General features: G+C 39.3%; 2 protein-coding genes across 6 annotated transcripts in view; one reads left to right on the top strand and one right to left on the bottom strand.

Annotated features, from left to right (window-relative positions):
• Nucleotides 1-8978, bottom strand: part of Dhc1 (dynein axonemal heavy chain 1) — a 30249-nt gene extending 21271 nt beyond the window's left edge. Inside the window, exons 1-14 of one of the 4 annotated variants that reach the window (XM_089476631.1) lie at nt 8716-8978; nt 7218-7355; nt 6994-7153; nt 6780-6930; nt 5595-6339; nt 4592-4802; nt 3667-4535; nt 3479-3598; nt 3238-3394; nt 3091-3145; nt 2274-2679; nt 1919-2215; nt 1411-1855; nt 53-252 (exon numbers count right to left, since the gene is read on the bottom strand). In XM_089476631.1, coding sequence (XP_089332757.1) covers nt 53-252; nt 1411-1855; nt 1919-2215; nt 2274-2679; nt 3091-3145; nt 3238-3394; nt 3479-3598; nt 3667-4535; nt 4592-4802; nt 5595-6339; nt 6780-6930; nt 6994-7153; nt 7218-7355; nt 8716-8826 — 4065 coding nt within the window. In that variant the 5' untranslated portion in view covers nt 8827-8978. Of the gene's footprint in view, nt 1-52; nt 253-1410; nt 2216-2273; nt 2680-3090; nt 3146-3237; nt 3395-3478; nt 3599-3666; nt 4536-4591; nt 4803-5594; nt 6340-6779; nt 6931-6993; nt 7154-7217; nt 7356-8715 lie in introns of all 4 variants that reach the window. The other 3 variants (XM_089476630.1, XM_089476632.1, XM_018018830.2) reach the window with 3 other exon arrangements.
• Nucleotides 8979-9495: 517 nt separating this feature from the next.
• glo (heterogeneous nuclear ribonucleoprotein glorund) lies at nt 9496-14044 on the top strand. 2 transcript variants are annotated; one of them, XM_018018848.2, is made up of 8 exons: nt 9496-9655; nt 9942-10366; nt 10430-10561; nt 11320-11464; nt 11968-12104; nt 12281-12517; nt 12806-13263; nt 13330-14044. In XM_018018848.2, the coding sequence occupies exons 2-8, from the start codon at nt 9967-9969 to the stop codon at nt 13636-13638; spliced, it is 1818 nt and encodes a 605-aa protein (XP_017874337.1). In that variant the 5' UTR covers nt 9496-9655; nt 9942-9966; the 3' UTR covers nt 13639-14044. The 2 variants fall into 2 exon arrangements, 1 of the variants encoding a protein (XP_017874337.1); XR_016271695.1 differs by lacking the exons at nt 11320-11464; nt 12806-13263; nt 13330-14044 and having other exon boundaries at nt 12281-12421.
• The last annotated feature ends 226 nt before the right edge of the window (nt 14045-14270 follow it).

The raw sequence follows: 14270 nt of genomic DNA, 5'->3' as shown, positions 1-14270 counted from the left end.
TAATAATAATAATTTCTAGAACTTATGATGCCTTGGCACACTTGGAACGCACCTCAATGGGATCTATGCGCAGCTCCATGTCCACCTCCTGTTCGCGTATCTTACTCAGTGTCTCCATTATCATGCGCACATCGTCCAGGTCACGTATGGGCCGGTCCAGTTTACGATCCATCTCATTGATCACTGCATACACATAGTCCATTTCCTTCTTATATTTCTTCTTCATGGCTTGCCCAATTTTATGGTTGCAGGCTGAAAAGTGAAACAGAGCCAAAAACTGTTTACACCTTGCTAGGGCATAAGGAAAGCCATTAATCAATGCAAAACTCTTGGCAGGGGGATAATTGATTTGCGCTCTCGTATTTGAATTCGCATTCATGCAACCAGACGTGGCAACATGGACCCACATTTATTTGCTTGGGCTTCCTACAGCACAGCTAATGCGGCAAAATAAATTTGATTACCTAATTGGAAACCAATAAATTTGAATAGCTGAATGCTAAGGTCTATTTGTCTACGACTCAATATGTGTGTGTGTGTGTCTGTGCGAGGATGTTAGTGTGCGTGGGTGTCAAATTTATGACGAATAAACTGATAAATGTTTAAGGTGTTGCCAAAGGAAATCAAATTAACACAACCCACATGTCAAAACAAGTCGGAGGCATATGTGGGAAAGAGACTTCAAGTGGACTAATATTTAAATTGAAATACTACTAAACGTAATAGGATAAGACAATCAAATTCCATTTTCAGTTTCGATCAAATCTAAAATCAAGATATGGTAGCTCTATTGAACATATATCTTTTAACTCATATATGATGAATTTTAATGTTATTTATGAGGATTATTTTCCGATAATACATATATATAATTTGTTATGGGATTATACGTTAATAAAACTCGAATGTCTACTATAATGTCTAAAATCCTTCTGTAAAATTTATATATTGCGTTGAATGTTCTCTATAAGCAATATGAATATGAGGTATATGACAATTATTTTCATTTGATAAATAATTTGTTATGGGATTATAATTTAATGTAATGTATACTAAAATGTCTACAATCAATGTGAAGAACTGATTACACTTCATATATGATTTACGTGGTCTTATGATGAAGTGAATGTTCTCTATAACCAATATGATTTTGAAAATATATATTATATATGGGAATTATTGTTTGTTATAGGATTATAAGCTTTTCACACTCATTACTATAATAATTCCAATCATTCTTTAGCAATAAGCTTTGTACAATTCATTATTCTTACTCCACATATAAGTTATATATTTATATATTGAAGAGTTGAATGTTCCCTATAAGCAATGTTATTATGAAATTATATTTACACATAATATATACAGATTATTTACTATACAATTATGTACCCCGGCTGGACTACTCACACTTGATCTCAATGGCCAAACCATACTTGAGCCTCTCATTATAGACCGCTACGCACTGCCCGAAGACCTCCATGTCCGGCTCAATTAGAAGGTTCGCATCCAGCTCCGCCAGGCAGCGCAATGTGGACTCGAACTGTTGCAGTCCAAACTCCATCAGCTGGCGTGTGGTGCGATCGTTCTTCCATAGGAAGTGATACGGCTTCCAGCGTTTGATGTAGGTTTGAATCTCGGGTTTGATGTTCTTGGTGCAGCTGGAGAGCTGATTGAGCGCCTTAGCCACCTCTTTGTTGTCCATGATAGCCGAGTAGAAGCTCTTGAGCATGTACGGCATCTGGGGTCGCTCCTCGGAGGCCAGGCAGTAGATCTTGCGGCGTCGATTCTTGGAGCCACCAGCGGCATCCGTGTGATTGCGTCCGACGCGCGGCTGCACCGTCATCGAAACTTGCTGCGGTTGGTAAGACAAGATTTTTGAGAACATTGCGAAGCTATTTAACGGTGTGGTACGAACCGGCGGATCCTTGCCGCTGGTCCACTGCGCCACACCCTTCGCAATGCCCGTGATATTCTTGCCAGCCGTCACCAAAATGTCCTGCAGCTCGTCCAGACTCGGTTTGATCACCACATTGGGTATCTGCAGCTGCGCGTGCAATGCAAATATCGGCTTCTTCAATGCCGTCTCATTCTCATCGGCGATGAACCGACGCCGCAGTGTGTCCAGGGCCGCGCGAATCACCTTGATCAGCACATCGATGACCTTGCGGCTGTAATAGCGGCGCATCTCGACGACAGCATTGCAGACCATGTCCTAAGGCAAACCGGGAATATATTAGTTACTCTCTATGCTAAGCAATTTCTGCGTCCACCTGCATGCCCTTGGGCAGACTGTCTGTGGTGGAGAGCAGCGTCAGTGGATTCTCAAAACAGGACCACAAAATGCTCCAGTCCTGCTGTTGACCGCCAGCCCCTCCACCCGATGTAGCTCCACCCGATGCATTCGCCGTTGAAGCTCCAGCTGCACCGCCTTCCTCTGCCTTGCGTCCACCCGATGCGGACTGGTCGCCCTTGGGCGTGGCTATTGAAGAGAGATTTGCATACATTGAATCGAGTTGAGCTGCATAGCAATTGCAGGACTTGCCGTCGAACAAGGTAACCACATCATCGCCAGCAATCTCCTTAAACGTCTCCGTTGCCTTGTCCACCAAACTGAGAACTTCCTCCACTGCCTCCGAGACCATCTGACTTTTCCGATTGAGCTCGATGGCAGCTTTTCTGTGGGTGACAAAAGGAATTTTGATAATATTTACACAGTTGCAATTGCTGAAATAATGCTTAATAGAAGAGCAAATCAAATACGAATACTTAGGTAAACTTCATGTGTGCACATGAAATCGCATTTGGTCTGATTAATGTTGAGCCTGGGGTGCACAGAACAACACATACTCGCACACATTCCTTTATATGCAGATCAAGCTTTGTATCTATGCAAATGAAAAATCTCATACATAAATTAAAATTGATAAATTCAATAAATCACACAAAAGCTGGCAAAGTCAGCCGCAGGCAGCTAACTTGATGGCAAAGTTCAAGCGAATCTTGTTGCCACATGCCACAAACACACACACACACACGCATACATACTGGCATATACACATATTCATAACTGGCAGGTAACAAATTTACCTGCATGCCTCCTCGCTGCGCTCCAGAAATTCATCAACTGTCCAGATTTCATCGTCTGCAGCAGGAAATAAATGTGCAAAGTTTTCGAAAAGCATAAAATTAAATAGAGACCCAAGTAGGCTCCAGCAATTAGAAAGGGGGTCACACCTGCTGGCAATATCTGCAGCGACACCTCCTGCATCCACATGAGCACGTTGAGTATGCGATTCGAGTAGATGTCGTGCACGCGCGCCACCAACACTTCGAAGGTCTCAATGGCCTGCTTGCAGCGGTCATAGAATTGAGTCCAGTTCTGGTTGGTCCACTGCATGAAAAAAACGGAACGGAACGAAACGGAAGTGCGATTGTCAGTGGCAGAGAGCGTCAGCGGGCAGACTGAGGCACTTACATTGATGGTGTGCAGACCCGGCTTCAGCATGGCCGTCAGACGCACCAGCTGGGGCAGGAACAAGGGACGCACCTCCAGCTTGACAGCCTTGACCGTGGACAAAAACATTTTGATAAGGCTCTACGGAAATAGGAAAAAATCAACAAGTAAGAGACGAACTGCGAGCAGTTAAAGCTGGCTCGCCTTACATTCAGCGAGTCCTGTATGGTGATGAAATACTGATGGCGACTCATCAGCGTGGCAGCCACAATGGGCAGCTCGATTTTCAGCTTGGCCAGCATCTTGGCCTCGCGAATCAGCAGAGGAATTGTGGGATGCAAGTTGACAAACAGTCGATCGCCCTGCAGACAGAGCAGCGGCTGCAGCAGGCAGGCATCGGCCACACTTATGTCCTGATCCAGCCAAATGGAGACTATTTCATCCTCATACTCCTGCAAGACGCCCATCACATTGTTGAAGCGCACATCTAGATCTCTGGCCAGGGGCAGCGTACTGAGCACTCCATGATCCATGACGGCATCCATCAGCTCCGATAGATGCAAGCGCAAGGCGCGACACCAGTGGATTCGCCCAGCTATGGGCGGAAAATTGCGAGCCAGAGGCGGATCATCGCGCTGCCGGCGAAAGGTCTTCAGTATGCGGTCCACCTCTTTCTCAACATAGCGCAGTATGCGAGTGTATTTCTCGTCCATGCGGGTCAGCGGTATCTTCTCGCTGACCTTCTCGAAGCGCACCAGAAAGCGAATGCACTGAGGCGTCTCCCACACCGTGTCAAAGTCTCGCTCGATCAGTGTGGCAATCGTATCCTTGAGCGAATCCGTTTTGCTCATGAATCGATCGAAGTCGTCATTGAAATCTGCATTGCGGTGGTCCAGGTAATCGTACTTCTTGGATGTGATTTCCTTTTTGGCCTCCTCGAAGTGATTGGAGGCATCCTCCAAGGCCTCGCCTAGCAGCAGACCCTCCAAACGGCGCTCAAACAAATGATTATAATCGTCAATTAGATTAAACATATTTATAATTTTCGACAGACGCTCGCAGAACGTGTCGAATTTGCCTAAAGAGAGAAACACTTAAAATCTCCTTTCATTTATAATACTCTTGCTCACCCACCAAATACAAAGTTTTCGGAGAATCCAAATGGAGTTTGATGCGGCAAAAATGGCTGCTCTCTGACTGTATAATAGGTCTCATGGTAAATATGATTCAGTTTGATGCAGTTGCTCAATTTGGTGCGTATAAGAGTTCGATCTTGAGACCAAATTGTTTCCTTGCAGCGACAAGTGATGTAAGACTTGCATGTCTCAATCATTTGATTTGTTATCTGTGAAAAATAATTATTATAAAAATATAAAAGAATGTAAAATTTTATTTTTAAATTATAATATATATATTTATATAATATCGTATTAATATATGTAATTTTTTTTTTTTTTTTTTTTTTAACCATCAATTTAGTTTTTCTTAATTTTATTTATTTTTTTTTTTTTTGTGTTCACATTTTTGTACATTCACATTAAATTAATTATATTATTATTTATTTTTTATTATTTTATTTATTATTATTATATTTATTTAAAAATATTCTTCTACATGTAGAGTGCAGTTCTCATATTTAATATAATATATTTATGCACTTTTATTAGTATATTATAAAGGCAAAATTCGTATTGTAGAACAGACCCTTCAAAATGTATTTGAATTAATAAACTGCAATATCTAAATTGATTACAATTTGGAGCTTTGAGCAGCTATTTGAGTGCTCAACAGTCTAACCATCTAATTATTTATTGTAAATAACTGATTTGACACGTCCGTACAGACCAAAAGGTCAGCGGACAAATAATATCCTGAAAGCCGCACTGGTCCCTTGGCAATATCGCAAAGGTCACAGGAAAACAATCAATGCGGCATCCTGAATCAAATAGACAGGTTTTCAGGTAAAGTAAGGGCCAATAGGAATGGCAGCATGAACAACAATTTCAATACGCAATGCGATGGAGAAAAGTGCACCTAAGTAAATGCAAAAAGCATTTCAATTTACATTATTTTTAACCAACAAGTATAAAAATAGTGTGACAACAAAAGGAATTCGATTTCAGGTCCTTGCACTTACCTTAACCATCAGAGCCGAAGTCCGTTCGGAGGTGTTGTAAAATTGGGAGACACTGTAGATCAATCGCACCGTCTGCAAGAGACTCAATATGGACTCCTTCATGCTGACCGGATCGTCCAGATATAGCGAATGGCAACACGTTTCCATGGCCTGGATGAACTTGGAATTGTCACGCGCCTCGTTGTAGCAGAAGGTTATTTTGCGATCGGTTTCCTTCCACTGGCGCATAATCCTCGAGCCGGCTAGGAAGAGACAGTGGAGTGTGAACTGCACTTCCTTGTCCTGCAGGTGAGCCAGCAGCTGGGAGAATTGAGCGCCTCGCTTCTTCCAGTACTCCAGTTCGTCCTGGGGTCCACTGTGATCGTTTTCCTTGCGCAGCTGCTCGCTCTCGCCCAGAATCTTGAGTATGCCCTTTGACCAGTTGTTCACACGCTCCTCCAGCTGTGCGCAAAACTCCTGATTCTTGGCCATGTCCTTCACCTCATCGACCACAACGCAGCCATCGAACATGTCGCAACCGTCGGCAAATACGTTATAATGATCACAGACCTGCTCGCAGACACGCAACGCGCTGCAGAAGGATCGCAAACCCGGCAACAGCTGGCCCTTGATAAGTCCGCAGCTCACATCCTCCTCATCGCCCTCAAGGCTGGGGAAGGCCAAAGCCTGCATAAACACAAACTCCACAATGCGCTCGATGGAGGTGACCAGGCCAATATTCTTGGCATCGATGACGCCACAGTATCTAGTCGAATGAACGAGACGGCAGGCGAAAATATTCAATTACCAATACCCTAAAGCAGGGTGGATGGGAATTTATATATGTGTGGGTGTGGAAGTGTGTGCATTGCATAAATCCCCGATAATCCATGTGCCAACAAATAAACCCTAAATTGGCTATTCTTAGATAACAGTTTTTGAATTTGGCCAACAAAAGTGAAACTTATGAAAGATAAACAGAAGCGCAAACTGATTCTAAAAACAAACAACGAGAGTAGACGACTTAATGATACCCACTAAGTAGTCAATTTATATTTGTTTAAAAATCTGCAGCTGAACTACATAATTGATCAGACTTGGATGTCGAAGCGAGACGAAACGGGAATATACACTGTAACCACATAGTGTAAATGAATATACCCCATTTGCAATAACAACAGGGTATATATTACTTCAGCCACTTACAAATCCTTTTGAAATCCCTCCTCTGGCAGCTGCTTAGACGTATTCACGCGAAAGATATAAATACAGACTCCAGTAAAGGCGCAGGTCCAGCCATCAGTTAGAAATAGTTTCTTCTGCTTGGGCGGAGGCAATCCGCTGGGCGAGGCGCCACCTAAAAGAGCAGGCGTATGATTTAGATTATGGAATATGGGCATATATTATAGAATTACGGTACCCTGTGGCGTCTTTGAGCTACTCGATGCCATGCCCGTACGTGACGGTCCCGGCTTATTGGCATCCACCACGGGCTGCGGCTCCGGCTCATCCACCTCTTGATAGAACCAGAGTAACTTGTTCTTCATATTCGGCAAAAAGAGCTGATTGATCTCATCGAGCTGCGAATTTATAAAAATAATTTATATGATTTGTTGCCATTAAAGCTAGTTAAAAATGCGCTACCATATCCCCTTCGAATATATAATCCATGAGCTGATGCCGCGGCAGCTGCGTCGCATCGATCAGCAGTTGGAAGGTGAACTCCAACCGGGGATCCATTTCCCCGCGGCGAGCTTTGCGTTCGCATTCTTCGCGCCGACGCTGCGCTTCGTCCGGGTCCATTGCCATATTTTTTTATTTGTTTTTATGAAAGGTCCAATAAATGGATCATATAAATATTGTCCGATATGCAATCCGTTGAACCGTTGAAGTACCGTAAAAAACGCGCAGTAAAAATTTAGCAGGTGCCGCAGAATATTATTTATGTTTTTATTAATTATATTTATGTATTTAATTTGTCATTAAAAATTTTTAATAAAATAAATATTTTTATACGATTTATTTTTCATCATAATTATTATTATTATTATTTGATATATTTTGTAAAATAATTTATTTAGTTAATATTATTATTTTAAAGAAATTGTTATATTATTCATACAATTTTTTTATTATTGTGAAAATATAGTTTATTTATTCATATATTTTCGCCATTGCATTTTGCATTGCATTTATTTTGTAATATAATTTATTTAGTTAATATTTTTATTTTAAAGAAATTATTATATTATTTATAAAATTTTTTTATTATTGTGAATATATAGTTTATTTATTTATAGGTTTTCGCCATTGCAAAATTCAAAAACGGGGAAAGACCAAAAATATATTAGTTTAAAAAATAATTGTGTTGTTCTCTTCTCTTTTTTTTTTTTTTTTTTTTTTCTTGTGCAGATTAAGTGCAAACAAAAAACTTGTTGCCGTAATGCGTTCAAAAGTAAGTAAATATTTTTATGCAAAATTCAAAACTACTTACAGCAAGATTTGCCATAACAACAACTAGAACAACTTTTGCTTTCAACTTTTACTTTTACTTTCAACTCTTACTTCAAAAGTGCAGCTAGAAAAAAAGAATAATAATATACGTTGTCTCAAAAAACAAACAGTTATCTATTGTTTAAGTTATGTGTATAGCTAAATATATTTTTTTAGTTATTGAAAATTCGAGTTTTTTCTGCAAAGAGAGTGGAGCATTCCGGAAATGGCATTACAAATGTGTTTCGAAACAAAATTATAAAATATATAATAATAATAGGTCAATTTATATATACATATACATATATACAGACAAATATCGATATAAATAATATGCATATATAAATATATTTATTTACATATGTATGTATCTAATACGTTAACCAAATTCCTTATTAGCTTGGTTCAACTACAGCGCATAACCTTATAATGTAATATACAAATTAATTTTTTTTCGCTTTTTACACCAGTCAAAGGATTACATAATCAGCCAACGAGTACAAGGCGCTAAGAAGTTAATATTACAATTTGTACTGAAGCAATAGTTATTTATAATAATTTTGTGACAAATCGAATTGCCCACTAATTGGTTAATTAGTTAGTTGGTTGTTGGGTTTGGTTTAGTTTTGCTTAATCGTTCAATTGGCACCTGTAAAATGTCTCCTTCGTCCTCCTCCTCTTCTTCGTCCTCACTGGCACTGCCTGCATTCGCACGCATTGCCAAAACATGTTCCACTAATTTTTTCTTTTGCACAAACATGCTGTCAATAATTTCACAGAATATAAATCACAATGTAAATAATTTTATAAATTTACTATTTTTGCAATTCAACTTTCTATCCGACAGCTATTATGCACGACTATGAAAATCAATGCAATAACTTTATTGAACAAACAAAGTTGCAGCGAATTCGAATTTCGCGCCAGTCGTCATGGCAACAAAAAGTCTCAAAAGCGACTGTCATGATCACTTTTGGCGCCAAAACTCAAACTATTTTTATAGACGCTGGGATATTTACTAACCCATTCATCCAATTAAAAATGATTTGTAAAACTAACACATCTACATAGTTAACAAACATTTTAATATTCGTTATATACTGTATTTTTGTTTTGGTAAGTTTGTCAGAACACTATCCTACACTGAAACATCGATTGGAAAAGGCTTCGATATATATACACATCGATACACAGTTTTGAATACATCATAACAGCGAAAGATCTGTTAAATTTAAATATGCAAGTAGTTATTTTTTGTATTATTAATAATGTCGTATTATTGGTACCGTATTATTGCTTTAGCTTACACATATCACGTCAATATTAATCGCGTTAAGAAGCCTATCCCGCTTCAATAAAATAAATAATTTTAGCAACTGTTAACTTAACAGTGACAAATGAGAGCAAAACGATATGAACTAGATGAACGAAAATTTGTTCGCTCAGTTGTGTGAATCGCTCCGTCGAGCTGAATGATTCGATACAACTTTAATCCAGACGCGTGCTGTTCTTTATACAGAAAAATTGTGGAAAAGTGCCGAAACAATTAAATTAGGAGACTAGTAACAAATTCTAAATACCCAAAATAGGTAAGTTATGCGTTTAACATATGAGTGTAACAAAATGCTGTATAATTAAAGCAGTAAATCGTGTAATAAACGTGTCTGAAAAATAATGCTACGGCAATGGAAAAAATCAAAATGGCGTAAGCGGTGCAAAAAAGGAATGAGCAAAAAGTAGCGGCATAAGAGACAAACAAATATTGTAATACAGTATATAAATATGTAAATAATATATTAAAATATAATTTTTTTTATGCAACTTTTTATGTTTATGTATTTTTGTGCTTCCACTTCCCGGTTGTCTCATTGACAGAGTTGCCGCCATCTGAATCAGCACCATGTCGAACACAGATGTGCAGTACAATCAAGGCTTCAATCAGAATCAGGACAATAACGAGGATTATAATGATGACAATGACCAGCAGCAAGAGGATGACGACCAATACGATAACGATCAAAACGATGGCGACGACGACTCAAATGTGAAGATCGGAAGCGTTGGCGAGAGTCCCAAGTTTATAAGACTACGCGGTCTACCCTGGTCTGCTACGCACAAAGAGATTCTTGACTTCTTGGTTAACGTGGAAGTGCTTAATGGATCGCAGGGCATTCATCTGGTTACCAGCCGACTGGATGGCAAGAATACAGGTGAAGCCTATGTCGAGGTTGCCAGCCAAGAGGATGTCGAAGAAGCACGAAAGCTAAATAAAGCTAGTATGGGTCATCGATACATCGAGGGTACGTCGGAACCAACAATCAAGTTTAACACGATATTAAATTGTTATCCTTATACAATTATAGTCTTCGTGGCAACGCCCAAGGAGGCAAAAGAGGCTATGCGCAAAACAGGCGGTCATGGTCATGCCTTTGTTGTGAAACTACGTGGATTGCCCTACGCTGTCACAGAACAACAGATCGAGGAGTTCTTTGCCGGTAAGACCATTACCTGATTCTGGCGTCACGTCTCTGTTTTGATTTGCATAAATTTAGCGGGCAGAGAAGAACTCATTGTTAAACGTACCGATTCGAATGCATGTGAAAACATACGTATTTTCATAGATATACATATATGTTATATTTATATGTATATTTCTATGCCATTGAATTGAGTGTTAGTCTTGGGCTCCATCTAAGTTGTGTACCCAAACGTCTGGGGTGTTAGCATCCAAGGACCAGGGGTCGTTAAATGCTCACACATCAAGAACAATATCCACCAATTTTCCATTTTACACACACACGTAACATTAGTTTTTGTCTAACCCAGTACAAACATTTATTTCTTAAATGTATTTAGGATTGTTAATATAACCAATATATTCCAATCAATTAAATCTATAATAATGTTAGATTTTTGTTTCTTATATTTATTTATCTGATAAATATTTATTAACAATAATGCACAATAAGTCTGCAAGTCAAACATATTTATTTCCAAGTCGTTTCTCGCTTATGTATTTTTGAAAATGCCATCCTTCAAATTAGGTGGCCTACCAGGAACTTTTAAAAGTTCTTTGTGAGCAGCAACAAAAAATAAGACAAGCACCACTTCTCTATAAAACAAAAAATATTTTTTTGATATCGCCCACTCTTTCTTTCTCTGTATCTATCGTTAACCTTGCAATACATATATATATGTATATATATATCACTATATATTTGTATAAATCTTTGTTGGTTATCGTCATGGGCAGGGTTGGAAATCAAAACGGATCGGGAGGGCATACTTTTTGTTATGGACAGAAGGGGTCGTGCAACTGGGGAAGCTTTTGTTCAGTTCGAAAGCCAGGATGACACTGAACAAGCCTTGGGCCGAAATCGGGAAAAAATTGGGCACAGGTGGGTCTCTTACACATCATTTATTTACCAACTACAACAGCAACAACAACAACATCGAAATACATTCAATGGTAACATGAATATATAAAATTAAAATGTCTTTAAATTGTTGCAATCTTGTCAGCAAATTAAAGCAAAATGCTAATTTTTATACGTTCCTATTTCAGTAAAAAATATATTGTTTTGAGCAACAATTACATTGTGCATATATATCTAGTTTATATATAGAGCACAGGCTATGGGTGCAAACGAACAACAGATAATGCCTTATTAACCAGAGAAAGACTTTGATAAGCTATATACATGCTTCTATTTAACATTCCTATACCCAATTGTCTATTCTTGTAAAGGATAAACATGAATAATAATATGGTATAATATGTTATTAACCATAGTAAACCTCTCTATCTATCTGAATCTCTCGACTGATTAAGTCTCTTATTATTCTCTAGACAATTTGAAGTAAAGTTCTAGTATGATCTTTTCTTTTTCAATGCTCCTAGGTATATTGAGATATTCCGCAGCTCCATTGCTGAGATGAAGCGAGCGACAAACGGCGGTGTCGGTGGACGACCAGGACCATATGATATACGTGATCGCGGTGCCAATCGTGGCGGAAACGACTTTGGTGGACGCAATGGTAAGTGGGAACCATGCGACCCTTAAAATGGGTCTGTCGAAACTCAGCTTAAAGCACATTTATTTTCAATTGTATAAAAATAATTTGTTGCTTGATTCGATTCACTCCTATCATATATGATATTTTATATATAGCATTAGTGACTAATGTTTGAATGGTCCATTCTCTATTTCCAGACTGGGGCAACAACAGCAACTTTGGTGTGGGCGCCAATAATATGCTGGGCTTCAACAATTTGCCCAGTTTAATGAACTCGGGTAATTTTGGTAATAACTCCGGTGGCGGAGGTGGTGGAGGCGGCAACAATGGCAATTTTGGTCAAAACGCCGGTAATTTTGGCAATTTTGGTAACGATTTTGGCGATTTTAACAATTTTGGAAACAATCGCAGCAGCAACAATGGCAACAATTTCGGTAAGTCTGAACAAACATCTGTGGAAAATCAGAGCAGTTCCAATAAATTCAATAATTATTTGCTCATTTTGGTTTAATTTAATTTCTAATTGCCTTAATAATGTAAATCTATGAAAATTAATTAAGCTTTATCTAGGCCCAACTATTTTGTTTGGCTCCCTCCCAAATCTCTATTAGTTAAATTCTCCCCATGATCTGGCTTTTGTCAGTGCAATTTTGTTTTAATTGAATCTAGTCACTGCTCTTAGTAATTCTAAATAACTGAGTCAATATTTTGTCTATTCGTAGATATGCCAGGAAACTTTGGCAATAGCGGCGGCGGCTTTGGTAATTTTGGCAACAATTCAGGTGGCGGTGGCGGAGGTGGTTTTAACAGTGGAGGTGGTGTTGGTGGCTTCAACAATGGGGGCAGCGGCGGTGGTTTCAACAATGGCGGCAACTCCGGCGGTGGCTTCAACGGAGGTGGCGGCGGCTTTGGCAACTTTCCCAACAATTCCGGTGGTGGTGGCTTCAACAGTGGCGGTGGCGGCTTCAACAATGGTATTGGTGGCTTTAACAACGGCGGTGGCGGCTTCAACAATGGTGGCGGCGGCTTTAACAACGGCGGCTTCAACAATGGTGGCAACTTTGGATCGGCCGGTGGCAACTTCGGACCCATTGGAGGGGGTCGCAACAATGATGTGGAATATTACACCATTCATATGAGAGGACTGCCCTATAATTCATTCGAAAATGACGTATTCAAGGTGAGTGTTGAACTCCAAACAGCTGTACGGATCTTTCAAGCTAATATGCTTTATTTTATATGACAGTTCTTCGATCCCATACGTCCGGCCAACGTGCGCATCAACTACAATAAGAAGGGCCTGCACAGTGGAACCGCTGACGCCTACTTTGACACATATGATGATTCGCAGTTGGCCATGAAGAGGCATCGCGAGCAAATGGGCTCCCGCTATATTGAACTCTTTTATGATGGCAAAACTCGCGGCGGTGTTAATGTCGGTGGCGGCGGCTCGGGCGTTGGAGGCGGCGGTGGCGGTGTTGGCATTGGAGCTGGCAATGGTGGCGGCGGTGGTGGTGGTGCCGGAGGTGGCGGTGGCTTCTCTCGACGTATTTAAACGCTTCCTTTTACATTAATTCCATAATTTTTCATACGTTAATGTAAACGCAAGTATTTTATAAGTTTGTGGGCCACATTTGAACGGCGGACAACTATCGAACGCACCATAGCAGATACCGCAAGGGGCAGAGACCATGTCGCTTGTGAAAAGAATTGGGACGTTTCAATTCTAATGAAACCACTCACACACCCACATACACGCATATTTTAAATAATTTAAGCAAAAATGTATCTACAATCTAGACGGCCCCCGTCCCTCAAGTAGGAATATAACAAGACACATGGAATAGGAACAAACAAATGTCAATTTTATTTTAATTTCTGAATCAATGATCCTGACATGACAACAACAAAAAAATTGTAAACAGCTATTATACAATAAAATTTATAAACCAACAAATAAATTTGCATTTAATAATAGTCTTGATTGAATTTATAGATAGATATAAGATGTAGTAGTACACGTGCATTTATTCATATTGTATAATATTTAGAACGAGTGATAATACAATATTAAGAAGTTCTAATTATATATATAAATAAGGACTTGAATTTGTAGCACTCGTACTATACAATATGTATGTGGATTGTATTGCTTTGTATATATAATATATAAAAACTACTGTCTGA

This window comes from Drosophila arizonae, chromosome 2 (genome assembly GCF_054131065.1).
Source record: "Drosophila arizonae isolate 15081-1271.41 chromosome 2, UAZ_ARI_1.0, whole genome shotgun sequence".
In the NCBI taxonomy this organism is placed as follows: Eukaryota; Metazoa; Arthropoda; class Insecta; order Diptera; family Drosophilidae; genus Drosophila; species Drosophila arizonae.
Note: the sequence above shows the minus strand (reverse complement) of the source record. Positions and strands in the feature narration are given on the sequence as shown.